This window comes from Mustelus asterias, chromosome 7 (assembly GCF_964213995.1).
Source record: "Mustelus asterias chromosome 7, sMusAst1.hap1.1, whole genome shotgun sequence".
Classification (NCBI taxonomy): Eukaryota; Metazoa; Chordata; class Chondrichthyes; order Carcharhiniformes; family Triakidae; genus Mustelus; species Mustelus asterias.
The window spans coordinates 100,774,953-100,792,152 of NC_135807.1; the positions used below are offsets into that span (position 1 = coordinate 100,774,953).

Below are 17,200 nucleotides of genomic sequence, written 5' to 3' on the forward strand. Positions count from 1 at the left end.
AAGATGGCTGGACTTGCGGATAGCGATGAGCATTGGCGGACAATACTGCAGGATATAGGTAGGCTGGAATATTGGGCGGAGAGGTGGCAGATGGAATTTAATCCAGATAAATGCAAAGTGATGCATTTTGGAAGAAATAATGTAGGGAGGAGTTATACAATAAATGGCAGAGCCATCAAGAGTATAGAAACACAGAGGGATCTCGGTGTGCAAGTCCACAAATCCTTGAAGGTGGCAACACCGGTGGAGAAGGTGGTGAAGAAGGCATATGGTATGCTTGCCTTTATAGGACGGGTTTGGAGTATAAAAGCTGGAGTCTGATGATGCAGCTGTATAGAGCGCTGGTTAGGCCACATTTGGACTACTGCGTCCAGTTCTGGTCGCTGCACTACCAGAAGGACGTGGAGGTGTTAGAGAGAGTGCAGAGAAGGTTTACCAGGATGTTGCCTGGTATGGAGGGTCTTAGCTATGAGGAGAGATTGGGTAAACTGGGGTTGTTCTCCCTGGAAAGAGGGAGAATAAGGGGAGATCTAATAGAGGTGTACAAGATTATGAAGGGGATAAATGGGGTGAACGGTGGGAAGCTTTTTCCCAGATCAGAAGTGACGATCACGAGGGGTCACGGGCTCAAGGTGAGAGGGGCGAATTATAACTCAGATATTAGAGGGATTTTTTTACACAGAGGGTGGTGGGGGCTTGGAATGCGCTGCCAAGTAGGGTGGTGGAGGGAGACACGCTGGCATCGTTTAAGACTTACCTGGGTAGTCTTACCTGGATAGTCACATGAGCAGCCTGGGAATGGAGGGATACAAACGATTGGTCTCGTTGGACCAAGGAGCGGCACAGGCTTGGAGGGCCGAAGGACCTGTTTACTGTGCTGTACTGTTCTTTGTTCTTTGTTCTCTTTGATAGGATGAAAAAATAATTCCGGGAACATTTGGAATCACGAAGTATAGCTCTTGTTTGAAAACCTGCTCTTAACTTATGTTGCTTGATTATTATTTCATTGTACATTTTTTCAGTAAGCTGATGAAATGAAATGTTTTGTCACTCTGTGATTGAGCAAATCTGGTCTGTAATTTACGTGGATTGGATATATCTTACAAAAACAACAGGGTGACAGATCTTGCTGTAACAAGCTGCATGATTTTGGTCTTTGGGGACACAAATATAAAGTTTATCCCCATGTTATCATGAATTTGTGCATACCTGAACTTCAATCAAAACACCAGGAAGTTTTAACCACCTATTAAGTGAGTTGATTGTTCTTTTTAAGCATAAGTAACACAAAGATGTAAAATGCTAAATTGTTGGGACTTGAAGAGGTCAGTTTGCCAAGATTTGGAAGCTTCATGCAGCCTTAGCGCCACAAGTTGGCTAACCCAGTATTGCATTTTGAGATTATCTTTTTCGTGAGTTCTCTGCCTGAAGAGATCTGACCCTCAACGCCATGACCCCACTACGGGTAGGGCAAGGAGGCATGTCCTAAATCTGTCCCGGTCAGTAAAAGGGTCATACTCCCTGCTGTAGACACGTATCTGATCCAAAATGGGCTATGCAGCCAACTGAGCCAACCGAACCCCAAGGAGTCAGAGTTGCTTTGGCGATATAATTTTTTACAAGCATTTTGCATCCTGAAACTATGGATTATGGTAGTCGAGCCTTCAATTTCTTTCCATCCCATGGCTGACCAGGAGTCTCCAGCTCATACTGCTTGCCATTGGCATATGTTGGCAGGATTTACCAGTTGATAGCCTGTTTGGCCACATTATGAATGCGCTTTTCTTGGCCATTAAGTCCCGGAATGGGCTTGAATCCAAAGCTTCTGAATTAGACAGGGATGCTGCCCACTGCACCACAAAGCCACCTCATCCTGAAAATGGTTGGCTTTTTTGACACTGATGTTACTGTGCGCTTGAGGTGTATTTTGATCATGTTTCTAGCAGGCCCTGGAATTTGTTGGCACTGTGTGAACAAAGAACAAAGACAGTACAGCACAGGAAACAGGCCCTTTGGCCCTCCAAGCCTGTGCCGCTCCTTGGTCCAACTAGACCAATCGTTTGTATCCCTCCATTCCCAGGCTGCTCATGTGACTATCCAGGTAAGTCTTAAACGATGTCAGCGTGCCTGCCTCCACCACCCTACTTGGCAGCGCATTCCAGGCCCCCACCACCCTCTGTGTAAAAAACATCCCTCTGATATCTGAGTTATACTTCGCCCCTCACCTTGAGCCCGTGACCCCTCGTGATCGTCACCTCCGACCTGGGAAAAAGCTTCCCACTGTTCACCCTATCTATACCCTTCATAATCTTGTACACCTCTATTAGATCTCCCCTCATTCTCCCTCTTTCCAGGGAGAACAACCCCAGTTTACCCAATCTCTCCTCATAGCTAAGACCCTCCATACCAGGCAACATCCTGGTAAACCTTCTCTGCACTCTCTCTAACGCCTCCACGTCCTTCTGGTAGTCCGGCGACCAGAACTGGACGCAGTACTCCAAATGTGGCCTAACCAGCGTTCTATACAGCTGCATCATCAGACTCCAGCTTTTATACTCTATACCCTGTCCTATAAAGGCAAGCATACCATATGCCTTCTTCACCACCTTCTCCACCGGTGTTGCCACCTTCAAGGATTTGTGGACTTGCACACCTAGGTCCCTCTGTGTTTCTATACTCCTGATGACTCTGCCATTTATTGTATAACTGCTCCCTACATTATTTCTTCCAAAATGCATCACTTTGCATTTATCCGGATTAAACTCCATCTGCCACCTCTCCGCCCAATTTTCCAGCCTATCTATATCCTGCTGTATTGCCCGACAATGCTCTTCGCTATCCGCAAGTCCAGCCACCTTCGTGTCATCCGCAAACTTGCTGATTACACCAGTGTTGTCTGCAGCCGGTGTCTTTTATTGTTACTGAAGCAGTATAAATGACATCATGTTTATTTTTAATCTGGACTAATGGAGTATTCTGTGGTTTTAATGTGTCTCTTGGGATTGCTGAGTGGAGAGGTTGATTGACCGGTCTTATCATGTGGCTCGGAACAGCTGTGCTTCACAGAAAAGTCCAGTTTTTAGTTTTGTTTCTCGGTTGCTGCCAGAAGCTGCTGGAAGACGGCAGTGTCTCTGTCTCTTTCTCCAGAGGCTTTTTGAAAGTTCCAAGACTTTGGAACCTCGGAGATTTGACCTAACATTCAAAGGACCAATTCACTAAGGTGTTAAAAGCTGCAAATCTAGTATCATGTGAGCATACATGTTTCTGTGCAAAGTCTGTGGGATGGCGTTCAACTTGGAAGATCAGGGATAGCTAACTGTTACGAGTTGTACTGTTATGTTTAAGTCTTGTAAATAGTAAACGTTATGCTAATTCTTTTTATTATATTTTAACTGTGTTGTTAAACTTCCTTAACTTTCTAGTGGGTCACTTGAATCATACCTAGAGTGAAACACCCTGTGCTCACCCATGCCAAAATCAAATCTAAAACTTAGGGTTTAGGCTAACTTCATAAAATACTTTGGAGTTTCTGGCCTTTGATAACTTTTGGTAAACAATTTTATTGAGTATAATGAAACAGCTTTTAATAATTATGTCTTCAGAATTTTGTCAGCATTTCCTGGAACAAATAGACTTGACAGTTTAAACAGCTTTTAGGGGTATCCTTTTAGATTATATTGGGGTGTATAAAGGGAGAAAATTGAGATGGGAATTTGAAGCAGTAGTTCATGCTTATGTCATTATTGACAACTTTGTCTTGCAGATAAAATGAAAGATGCAATAATAGCTAAACTTGCTAATCAAGCTGCAGATTACTATGGAGATGCCTTCAAACAGTGCCAGTATAAGGAAAATTTACCCAAGGTAAGTTCCAAGTATATGCAGTGGTGTTTGGCATTTAATTTGTTAACAAGGATTTGGATGCAGAATTAAACTGCAATAAACCTGGTCCCAAGAGTTTATACCATCAACTTTAATCTTTCCTAGTTCAATAGTTTGTTTTGTTACTTGAGATCAAATAATATTTTATTTGAAAAACCATGTTTAAAATTGCTTTTTGAGACCTTTGAGGAATGAAATTTTTTTTCAGGTCTAAACCCGACCAAAAAATAATTTCAGGTTTTTTTCATCTTTGCTTGTGTTTTTGAACTTTGGGGATGATGTTATAATTTCATTAACTATAAAGGTGTGTAAATCCAACAATGTGCCTAGTCACAATCTCTAAAATTGAATGTCGTAAGTATAGACTATCTCAAACTTAACTATTTTTTCTCTTAATTGTCCTGCTGAAAGTGATTTAGTAAGGCAATAACTTAATACCTTAACCAAGCGCGTTTCTTTCGTTTGATCCATGAATAAAGTTAGGTGTTTACTTTCCTACACCAAACTGGCTATTGCTGTATGTTCAGCTGAAGTTATAAGAGCTACTTTCTACTTTGCCAATGCAAAAGTTTTGTTTGCAAAAGTTTTGTTTCTTTATGTGCTACTTTACATAAAGAGCCAGACTTTCCGAGCTCTCTAACATTGGGTTGATGGGGGAAGGTTTCCCCAAAGATGCACTGGGTAATCCATGTCAGAATTCACAGGTAAGGTTTTGCATGGTAATTGGCTAATGGCACAGACTTCCTCTGGGCAATTGCCATGCACTGGGAACCATCATCTGAAATTGTGATTTTAAATTGCAAATTTGGACCCACCCCCACTTCCCAGCAGGCCCGACCCCACCATGTAGGCCTGACCTGACTTGCCTCATGGTAGACTGTGGTAGAGAGCTCACTGGCAGATTTCTCAACTAGCACATCAAGAAGAGAAAGTTCATTTGACTGCTCCATTTCAAAAGTGAATTTGAGCACAGGATGGAGCCCGTTGTGACATGCAAAGAAATTCTATATTGCTATGGATTTAAAAATAGCAAAGTGTCATCCATATATCTGAAATATGCAAGTGGTAGGAGATTTGTCGTTGTTCTATTGGAGACATGTTTCTTATGGAACCCAACAAAGTTGTTTGAGAGAGCTGGGCCCCGAGGAGATCTTGTGGCAACACCATCTATTTGGGCAGACATGGTGTTGTTAAAACTGAACTCAAATGTGAGAGTTGCTGACTTCACAAGCTCAATGAACGTTGATTCATGCAGTGGTGGTGGGTCAAGATCACCATGATGTGATCTACGTACTAGTTGAGAAATATACCACGATTCTTATAGTTCCATTTGCGATGTGATTGGCCTCATTGGCAACTTTGTAAATAGGGTGCAAGTCATTTGTTCTCCATCGAAGCTTGATGGTGAAATAAGGCACATCAATGGCATTCTGTGGGATAATGGCTATCCTGATCATATCATTTTGCACTGTATATCATGCAAACTCAGGCATCGGCATAAAAATGTCACTTTTGGCCCTGAAAAATGCCCAGCCTACCTCGACCCCGGAAGAACAAGGTATCATAAAACTTTCAGCAACAGATGAAGCTCGCAGTTTGATGCTGTGACTTGCAACACAATCATTTGTCACTGGCAGGATGCTGCTGTCAAGCCAAAAAGATGTTCTGCCTATCACACAAATGAGTAATGTGGTTTTATGAACTTCAGTGCCCATTTTATGCTAGTTTTGTAGCCCGTACATCCCCAAGACTGACAGATTGTGTGAAACAGCGTGTCCCTTCCGCTGTTGAATGAGCAAGGTACAGACTGGACCCAACCTGTCCATGCTAGCAAAACTCAAAACAGTCTCCAACATTATATGTCTTTCTGCTATTGAATAACAGTTTCTAAATAATTCTCAGTGTGCTAAAAGTCATGCTGAGAACCAATTTGATTGGCTCGCGGTGTGGCACATTTGCATGTACGGAAACTATATATTAATGCACAGGTTTCTATTCTTTGCAAACGCAAAGATGATGCACCTGATTCAGCTGAACAAAATAAGTAATAGCCATTTGCTGGTTCATTCGTTAATCCAATGCCTTGAACTGATCCCAATAGTAACATAGAAGATAGGAGCAGGAGGAGGCCATTTGGCCCTTCGAGTCTGCTCTGCCATTCATTGCAATCATAGCTGATTGTCCAACTCAATAGCCTAATCCTGCTTTTTCCCCGTAACTTTTGATCCTAATAGATCAGTCAAGCTGCCCAACTTTAAATTTCAAACCATGCTTGCTAGTTAACTGCCAGTCACCATTAACTGGTGCATTCTCCATGGCAGCAACAACCAATCAGCAGTATTCTCTCATACAGTATAAAGTTGTTGATTCCCCTAACATTGGTATTTTTGTGATTGTCTTCATGAGTGGAAGACAAAATACTTGGACAAAATGTCTTTCAGCAAAAATAAATTTCAGCACTTCTGTTGTTTCAACCAAAGTGAATAACTTCACAGATCTGTACACTACAGTTCCACAACTTGTTGTTCGCTTAACTTGTTTATTTCTCTTTGCAGTTTCTATATCCTCTTCACATCTTATCTTTTCACCTGGCTTTGTATCATCTACAGTACTTATTCCATCTTTTCTTCTATATCATTAATATAGTTTGTAAATGGCTGAGGCTCCAGCACTGACCCTTGTGGTACTCTACTATTCACTACCTACAGTCTGATGCTTTTTATTTGTTAACCAGTCCTCTACCCATGATAACATATTACCTCCAACTCCATGCACACTTACCTTGCCTATTAACCTTTTGTGTGGCACCTTGTTGAAAGCCTTTTGGAAATCCAGATATACAGCTTCTACTAGTTTCCTTTTATCTACCTTATTTGTTACATCCTCAAAAAAACTACAATCAATTTGTTAAACAGGACTTCCCATTACTAAAACCATGTTGACTTGTTCTAATCTTACTATGCTTTTATATGTACGTTGTTAACGCTAAATTAGTTAAATGTTGAGTTTTTTTGCTAAATATTTAATTGAAGGTATTTGCAATAAAATAGCTTACTTTGTACTCAGTTGCTCACATGTAGACAATGGGTTATATTCTTCAACTTATCAATTCTGGTGCAAAGCTGCTTATGAGTGGATTGCATGTGGGATGCAGATGTCAGTATGCCCAACACCCAGCCTTGATACATGGAAAATTGTGGGATGGACAAAGTCTGAAGTTCTGTTCCAGGAGTGCTAAATGGCAAAATTTACCCCAAAATGTCTACGCTTAAATTGTGCCAGCTCAAAGAAGCTGCTTACAAGGCCTGTACTTTGAGTGGTGCGCTTGATGATCCATTAATGAATAAATAAAATGTTTTCAACACACCAACTAAATTGTAATTGAGTTTTGCTTCTCTTACTCCCATTATCCAGCATAGTTTTCCTCAGTGAATATGTTAAAATGCAAAAGACAACATTTCCCCAGTGAATATTTTGCATGAGGAATGTTACTTGATTTGTAAATGAAATGTTTGATATTTAATCCTGTTTTCTTTAGAAGCTGAAGAGATTCTTTTCTATTTCAATTTCATGCCTCTGTACTTGTCACAGCTGATTGCTTTAAGGAATTGGCAAATTTGTGTGGATTGTATCTGTACCCATTGCTTGTTCTTCGTTAAATGTGCATACATCATAGAAAGTGTTTCTGAGAAATACATTTTTCATCCTCTGTGAATTTTCTGAGCGCTTAATGCATTTTTGCTTCCTTTAAGCAATAACTCGACTGAAATTGATGACGGTTGATATATATAAACTAAAGATAATGTTCCAGTGACCATACTTGTTCTGGATATTCCTGATTTCTGCTACCTTTGATCTGTTAACTTTCACATTACTATTTGTCTTGCAGATTAACCACCCCCCTTTCGAGATGGATCCACTTGATCCAATTGATTGTTTGCTTCAGGTGTTCTCCTTTCTGTCTTCTCTCTGCCTTTCTCTCCAATGTAGCGTGGACACTGCAGCCTATTGTAGTATCTACAACAGAACAACTCCACATGTTCACAGTTATTACAGGATGCTGTTCAATGCTGTCTGGGCTATATTTTATTATTTTATGAACTTCAGTACACCAATACCAGATTCTGACTGCACTTGAGCAATTGTGTTGTAATTTTCAGGAAAACTTTACGATATATATGAAGAGTAACAAGAAATGGAAATGTATATCTCAAGTAGGCAGTTAGGTATTTAATGTGTTGAAGCACGATAAAGCAGTTCAACAAGTTTGGGGACAGGTTATTGTACAGAGTTAGCATTGTGACTATTGCAGGAGCTGGGTTTGGATCCACTGAAATCTGATGCAGCTGCACGTTCATTTTCTAGCTGTGGAAGTCTTTTGTGAAATTAGTTCAGACAATCGATTCATGGTATAAAATTGTACAGATTCGCAGCTCATAAACGATAGCTGTGCAAAATTCTCATTAATCAAGCCAGAAAATTATCTTAGGAAGCAAGGGTTTATTGTGTCAAAAGGGCAAAATAGAATTCTTCTAATGGTGAATTTGAAACTGATTATTGGCACAAAATGATGATTGAGCAATGCTGGGGTCTGAAGGACTGGCATTATTTAAATTGCTCTTGAACAATTGGTCAGTGTTTTGAATTTCACAATCTGCTGTCTGAAGGGATCAAGGTTTCCATCCTGCTTAAACTGATTGGCTGTAAGTGGGCATCGAATCATAGCACAGAACTGCTTCTAATTTGATGCAGGCAGCACCATGGAATTAAAACCACAATCAGATAAGCCATGATATTGTTGAACGTTGGAGCAGGCTTGAAGGGCCAAGTGGCTGACTTTTGATCTTAATGCCTCCTTTTCCTGTTTGGGTACAGGTAATAGTTCAGGCTGTGATGTTAAAAATACATTTGTCTGCAGTATTGAAAAGGTGAAGCAACTGCTCAGTATACCTTCAGTACATTTGTTAAAATTGCTTGTGTCGGCTCAAGTGGGTGGTACTGTAGTTAGAAATTATGGTCAATGGGTAATCTGACATCTATTGCCCCAAATGACTAGCAGCAGAATACTGTAACGTTAACTGAGGAACTTGTTTGATTTTAAAATAATTCCACTGCTAGTGGCATGTATTGGCTTGGATTGAGTATTAGGGTTAACTGTGGTGCTTATAAGTTGCATGCAAGCAAATTTAACTTCAGTTCTGAAAGCAAATGGGTCAATGTTCTTGGGCAGTTGAGCTTTTGACATTCAATTCCGCAGATACTTTGACTCCGCTCCTGCATTAACTATTCCTATATTTTTTTTTTCTCCCTTTAGACCACACTATATGTCGTCCTGATATTCAGCTGAGGAGATAACTTGCTGCCAATTCACACCCTTTTACATACATATTTGGATTTTCTGGGACCAAATTCTTGTGCCCATGGCAATCCAGTTTAATGAACGACTGGACAATTTAATTTGAGAGTGAAGTAATTGCACTCATTCAATTAAATTCAATACACGGAGATTTGGATTTTATTCTGATTTTTCTAAGTGACTCATTTGTTACCAGAATATTAAAAATTGTGCTTTTAGTTTAGTGTTTACTTTTTTATAGGATACAACTGCTTTCCTTTTTCAAAATTCAAGCCATTCATAGTCACCTTATTGCTCAACTTACATTTCAAATTATTTAACCTATCTGACTTTCTAAAAACCATTGATGTGATTCTAATTTCCTCTCTTTTCTCCTTCTCTTTCCTGATTCCCTTGTTGTCTGTGGTTGTTTGTGGTTGGACTTTCCCCTGGTCAGTATTTTTATTTCCAGGAAGTGCTGCCTGTTCTAGCTGCAAAACATTGCATGATGCAGGCCAACGCAGAGTACCATCAATCAATTCTGGCAAAACAACAGAAGAAATTTGGTGAGGAGATTGGCAGACTGCAGGTAAGCCTTCTATAAACACCATGAATGCATTGTTCTTTCTTTTCAAAAAGTAAGTTTTAGGTCACCTCAAAGTGGCATTATAATAGTTATGGAGATATTATTTATCATGATACCATGGGCCCAATTATGAAATGCATTTGGGCTGTACAGATCAGCTGGAATTTATAGTTGCAAAGATTTTGACAGAATATTTAAATTATATGCCCAATAACTGTTATCTAACAGAAGTGCTATTCCGTTTTAAGTTAATTGCTCTCTGCAGCGTGCAATCTTCTCGTAAATGCTTGCAATCCTGGTATGGAATGTTTACGGTTAAGTTTTGATGTTTCTCATCAATTGAAGGATCTTTTCATTTGCTATTAAATAAAAGCTTCCAACCCCAAATTAATGGCCATCCCCTTAATTATGCCATCTAGTGTTATCTTTCTATTCCTATTGTCTCAGTACCGAGAAAGCCATCTGTGATCACTTCTTGTAAGCCTCTGTCTCTGACGCAGGGAAAAACATATCTTACCAGTGACTTGGAACAGCACTTGAAAATTGACCCTTGACCCTCTTCTCCATTATATCTTTGCAGCTATCAGCCTGCTCAATCACTCTTCCTTTGATGTCACTTGTTCTCCCTGACCCTGGTCATTTTATCTGGAATGGTCCCATCTTCAGTTTCTTAAGTCCAAAGGAGAACACTTTGAACTAGTTAGCACTTAACTGGTTTACCCCCAAATTTGGAGCGCATCAAAGAACATCAGGCCAAATTGCTCTTTGCTAAAACTTCTCTCTAATCTGTGATTATCTGAGAATCCAAGCTAATTCCAGGGTTCTTTCCCCATTTTTGATTTGATTTATTGTCGCATGTATTGGGATACAGTGAATATTGTTTCTGGTGTGCTATACAGATGAACATACCGTTCATAGAGTACACTGGGGAGAAGGAAAGGAGAGGGTGCAGAATGTAGTGTTACAGTCACAGGTATAGAGAAGTTCAGTTTTAAGAGCTTAGAACAAGAGTGAAAGATAGAATTAGAGGATATGCTGGAGACCGAACGCAAGAAGTTGCCATTGTCAACTATCCTGTTACAATCGTCAACAAGTGCAAATAACACATGGACTTGGTTGTCGGTAAGATTGAGACCATCCTTTTAGCTGCATCTCTCTCTTCCCACTGCACATGCCAGTCTTCTCCTCTGCCCTAATCCTGAGCTCTCATCTTTTTCCTACTATCTTCATTATGCCCTCTCTGAATGTGTTTATTGTAAGCTCAAATCGTTTCTTTATTGGCCAGGAGAGGCAGAAACGCTCATCCAGGCCCCACGAGAACCCTTGGTTCCCCTGCACTTCAAAATAATACTATTTATATTTTGCTGGCTCTCCAACAGTGCAGCACTTCACTATTATTGCATCTGCCATTTGACTATTGACATTTGCTAATATCCTCGTTATTTGGTGTGTTGCAAAGTTCTGTACTATCTGCCAACTCTGAAGTGACATTCTCTCTACCTAATTCCAAAGACCATTTTATAAATGATAAAAGCGATGAAACTAATACAACCCTTGGGGGAGTCCACTGCTTATTTCTTCAGTCAGAAAAGCATTGTTAACAACTCATTTTTTGCCTCCTTTCTCTGAGCCAATTATGTACCCAAGTTAACATGGTCCCTTTAGTCTCATGCACGTTTATTTTCCGAGTAAATATGTTATGTGGCACTTGATCAAGTTCCTTTTAAAAAGTCCATATCTACCGACTGCACCACCTTCATCATTACTTCCTATTGCTTTATCGAATACTTTAACCAGTTACAATTTCTCTTTAATAAATTTGTGCTGGCTTTCCCTTATTAACCTACCTTCTCCAAGTGAGAATTAGTCTGGTCTTGGACAATAGTCTTTAGTAGCTTTCCTGCCACTGACATTTGGCTGATTGGCCTGTAATTACCAGGTTTATCCCTTTCTGCTTCTGTCCGTAACATCTGCAATCTCCTGGTCCTTTACTATCTCTCTCGCATCGAAGGAAAATTAAAAGGTTGTGGTCAGAGCTTCTGGTGTCTCTATGCTTGCTTCTGTCAGCAGCCTCAGATGCATCTCATCCTGAAGCATGAGTGCTATGCCAGGAGAGTACTGGGATTAGTAAAAACTGCCACCAGGATGGTCTAGGCCATTTTAATCTCAAGATCCCATCTAAATTCTGCAGGCAGCTGTTCCACTTGAAACTGACCACCTGGCTGGTGAATGGCAGGAAGTTGCCACTCAGGCCCTGAGGAAACAGTTTCCAGCAGTTAAGTCAGTGGTTTGGGGTGGGAAGCTTTGAATTGGGAGGCAATCATGGTAGGTGCTGGGGGTTGGAGGTGTAATTTGCTTTGTAAATAAGGGAATTGAATACAAAAACAAGAAAGTCAATGCCAATTCTTTACAAATTATTAGTTAGGCCTCGGGTAGAAAGAGTATTGTGCAGAATTTTGGAAGACGTTAAAGCTTTGGAGAGGATTTTGAAATACTACGATGATATGGATGAAGGAGTTCAGTTATGTGGAGAGATTGAAGAAACTGAATGTTCTCCTTTGAGCAACAAAGGTTAAAGGGAGAACCCATAGAGGTATTCAGAATTATCAGGGTTTTTAATAGAGCAAGTAGGGTGCAACTGTTCCTTCTGACAAATGATTTAAAATTATCAAAGGAACCCGAGGGGAAATGCGATTTTGTCCATATGCAGGGCTGTTGAGATGTGGAGCACGTGACCAGGAGTTGTGCAGAAATCAGATTTCTACAGGAACTTTCGAAAGCTGTTTGAACATGTACTTGAAGAGGATTAATTTTCAGGGTTATAAGGGAAAAGCTGGCATGTGGCGATCAATTAAACCACTCTTTCAAAGAATCAGAACAGACATGAAGGATCGAGTGGTCTCTTTCTGTACTGTAATGTTCTGTGATTAGACCCATTTCCTAAGATACTGCTAACCATTTTAACTTGCCTATCTGGCCCCCATATTAGCTGTTGCTGTAAATGGTTCCCCCCTTTCAAATACGCTTTAGTCATCTTGCTTCTCAAAAACACCCCTGGTTCTTGAGGGTGTTGATGCCATCCAAATCCATCTTTCTTCCAACTCAAGTTTCTGCACCACAGTATTGAAATTAGCCTGATTAAAGTCACAAATGACTTGTGACTATTGTGCATAATTGCTCCTCATCTTTCTCAACCACACGCCAGCATACAACATGGCTGACTACTCCAGGCGAATCTTGCATCACTGATGTAAAATTAGATGGTGCATACGCTTGGTTGTATGTACATCCTGGGTAAATATCAAACAAAGAACAAACAAAGAACAATACAGCACAGGAACAGGCCCTTCGGCCCTCCAAGCCCGCGCCACTCCCTGGTCCAAACTAGACCATTCTTTTGTATCCCTCCATTCCCACTCCGTTCATATGGCTGTCTAGATAAGTCTTAAACGTTCCCAGTGTGTCTGCCTCCACCACCTTGCCTGGCAGCGCATTCCAGGCCCCCACCACCCTCTGTGTAAAATATGTCCGTCTGATATCTGTGTTAAACCTCCCCCCCCCCCCCCCCCCCCCTTCACCTTGAACCTATGACCCCTCGTGAACGTCACCACCGACTTGGGGAAAAGCTTCCCACCGTTCACCCTATCGATGCCTTTCATAATTTTATACACCTCTATTAAGTCTCTCCTCATCCACCGTCTTTCCAGGGAGAACAACCCCAGTTTACCCAATCTCTCCTCATAACTAAGCCCCTCCATACCAGGTAACATCCTGGTAAACCTCCTCTGTACTCTCTCCAAAGCCTCCACGTCCTTCTGGTAGTGTGGCGACCAGAACTGGACGCAGTATTCCAGATGCGGCCGAACCAACGTTCTATACATCTGCAACATCAGACCCCAACTTTTATACTCTATGCCCCGTCCTATAAAGGCAAGCATGCCATATGCCTTCTTCACCACCTTCTCCACCTGTGACGTCACTTTCAAATGGGTCTCCACTATATATCTTGGGTTCAGTGTGAATACATTACAAAATAATACAGAATAATTAAATTTGTGGTTTTCAATTCCATACAATAAAGCTTCAATACCAGAGTTTTAAAATTGTATTTGATGAATTTGAATAACTTTGCAGATTGCCATGGCTTAATTTCTTCTCTTTGTAAATTAAAGGTAAAAGACTTTGAACACTAAGATTCAAAACTTCTGGTTTTAGCTATTCATGACGAACTCATGGTTTTTATTTTTATAACTCAGCATGCATCTGATTTGGTGAAGACGGTTGCTTCTCGGTATGATGAGTATATCAATGTGAAGGACCTGTCGGACAAAATCGCTCGGGCATTAACTGCCGCAAAAAAGGATAATGACTTCATTTACCATGACCGTGTTCCTGATCTGAAAGATTTGGAGCCAGTAGGAAAAGCCACATTGGTGAAGCCCACTCCTGTCAGTGTCCCCATGAGCCAGAAATTCAATGGTAAGCTCATAGTGAGAGGAACCACATTTGGCGCTTGTGGCAGCAAATTATCATTAGCTTTCTGCCCTTCAGAAGTCTGCATTCTGAAACCAATCTTGAATTTTTTGTATTCGATGACTGTTGATGTTTTAAGCTAAAAGGGTCCTTGGTTTCATTTGTAAAAAGAAGTCTCCCACAGCCAACAAGTCAGATCACAGCATTGTGGTCCTGCAATAGCTCGTCATTTTTGGTGGTACACAGTTAAATAAATAACTGGAGGTGAAAACTTCATGAGCATCATCTATGATAATGGTGGAGCCCATTATCTGAGTGCAGGAGACGAGGTTGAAACATCTGCAATTTTCAGCCAGAATGTCAAAGCAAATTACTGCTGATGCTGGAATTTGAAACTAAAACAGAAAATGCTAAAAAAATCTCAGCAGGTCTGACAGCACCTGTGGAGAGAGAACAGCACTAATGTTTCAAGCCTGACATCCAGACTCAAAACATTAGCTCTGTTTTCTCTCTCCACAGATGCTGTCGGACTTCTGAGATTTTCCAGCATTTTCTGCTTTTGTTTGAGCCTTAAGGTGCTGAGTGATTACCCTCCTCAGATTCCCACAGTCACAGATGCCAGTCTTCAGCCAATTTGATTCACCTAACATGATGTCAAGTAACAGCTGAATGTACTGGATACAACAAAGGCAATGACCCCTGAGAACATCCAAGCTGTGGTGCTGAAGACTGGTACACTGGAACCACCAATGCCCTGAGCCAAGCTATTGTGGTACAGCTACAGTACTGGCATTTACCCAACAATGTGAAAAATTCCCCAGATATGGCCTGTCCACAAAAATCAGGTCATCTCTTGTGGTCAATTACTGCCAAGTCAGTTTACTCTTAGCCGTAGGTAAAGTGACGAAAGATATTGTAGTCACTGCCCTGAAGTGACACCCATTCACAGAATAAACTCACCACAATTCCTCAGTTTGGGCTCTGCCTGGATTAGTTGTCTCAAGACCTTATTGCAAGGAGTGACTGCCGTTAACCTATAGCAGCATTTAACCAGATGACATGAACAAACCAGAGCAAAATTAAAATCAATGTGAATTGTGGGTGGTTGGGGGAGTTGGAAGGAAGATGGATGTTGTTGTTTGAGGCCATTCATCTCAGCCCCAGGGCATTGCTGCAGGAGTTCTTCAATAATGTCCTCAGCTCAGGCATCTTTAGCTGCTTTAACAATGATCTAAGGTCTGAAATGTTCAGTCCATCAGTTCCAATCGTAACTCGTCAGCGACGTAGCAGTTTGTAACCACATGCAAAAAAGCCGAGATAATATTCAAGCTTGGGCTGATAAGTGGCAAGTAACATACACTATTCAAGTGCCAAGCAGTGACATTTCCATGACATTCAATGGTTTTACTAGCACTAAATCCTGCACCATCAACATCCTGGGGGTCACCATTGACCAGAAATTTAACTGGCTCAGCCACACTGGTGCTGTGACTGCCAGAGGAGGTAGGAGGCAGGGAATTCATAGAACATAGAACAGTACAGCACAGAACAGGCCCTTCGGCCCACGATGTTGTGCCGAGCTTTATCTGAAACCAAGATCAAGCTATCCCACTCCCTATCATCCTGGTGTGCTCCACGTGCCTATCCAATAACCGCTTAAATGTTTCTAAAGTGTCTGACTCCACTATCACTGCAGGCAGTCCATTCCACACCCCAACCACTCTCTGCGTAAAGAACCTACCTCTGATATCCGTCCTGTATCTCCCACCACGAACCCTATAGTTATGCCCCCTTGTAATAGCTCCATCCACCCGAGGAAATAGTCTTTGAACGTTCACTCTATCTATCCCCTTCATCATTTTATACACCTCTATTAAGTCTCCCCTCAGCCTCCTCCGCTCCAGAGAGAACAGCCCTAGCTCCCTCAACCTTTCCTCATATGACCTACCCTCCAAACCAGGCAGCATCCTGGTAAATCTCCTCTGCACTCTTTCCAGCGCTTCCACATCCTTCTTATAGTGAGGTGAGCAGAACTGCACACAATATTCCAAATGTGGTCTCACCAAGGTCCTGTACAGTTGCAGCATAACCCCACGGCTCTTAAACTCCAACCCCCTGTTAATAAAAGCTAACACACTATAGGCCTTCTTCACAGCTCTATCCACTTGAGTGGCAACCTTTAGAGATCTGTGGATATGGACCCCAAGATCTCTCTGTTCCTCCACAGTCTTCAGAACCCTACCTTTGACCCTGTAATCCACATTTAAATTTGTCCTACCAAAATGAATCACCTCACATTTATCAGGGTTAAACTCCATTTGCCATCTTTCAGCCCAGCTTTGCATCCTATCTATGTCTCCTTGCAGCCTACAACAGCCCTCCACCTCATCCACTACTCCACCAATCTTGGTGTCATCAGCAAATTTACTGATCCACCCTTCAGCCCCCTCCTCTAAGTCATTAATAAAAATCACAAAGAGCAGAGGACCAAGCACTGATCCCTGCGGCACACCGCTAGCAACCTGCCTCCAATCCGAAAATTTTCCATCGACCACCACCCTCTGTCTTCGGTCAGACAGCCAGTTACCTATCCAATCGGCCAACTTTCCCTCTATCCCACACCACGTCACTTTCATCATAAGCCGACCATGGGGGACCTTATCAAACGCCTTACTAAAATCCATGTATATGACATCAACTGCCCTACCTTCATCAACACACTTAGTTACCTCCTCAAAAAATTCTATCAAATTTGTGAGGCACGACTTGCCCTTCACGAATCCGTGCTGACTATCTCGGATTAATCCGCATCTTTCTAAATGGTCGTAAATCCCATCCCTAAGGACCCTTTCCATCAATTTACCAACCACCGAAGTAAGACTAACCGGTCTATGATTACCAGGGTCATTTCTATTCCCTTTCTT

General features: G+C 41.5%; 1 protein-coding gene across 5 annotated transcripts in view; it reads left to right on the forward strand.

Moving 5' to 3' along the window:
- The window catches only part of pdcd6ip (programmed cell death 6 interacting protein), a 96,170-nt gene that overhangs the window by 39,993 nt on the left and 38,977 nt on the right, over positions 1 to 17,200 (forward strand). For 3 of the 5 annotated variants that reach the window (XM_078216574.1, XM_078216573.1, XM_078216571.1), the window contains 3 exons: positions 3,764 to 3,864; positions 9,675 to 9,806; positions 14,060 to 14,282. In XM_078216574.1, coding sequence (XP_078072700.1) covers positions 3,764 to 3,864; positions 9,675 to 9,806; positions 14,060 to 14,282 — 456 coding nt within the window. The remainder of the gene's footprint in view (positions 1 to 3,763; positions 3,865 to 9,674; positions 9,807 to 14,059; positions 14,283 to 17,200) is intronic. The other 2 variants (XM_078216572.1, XM_078216575.1) reach the window with 1 other exon arrangement.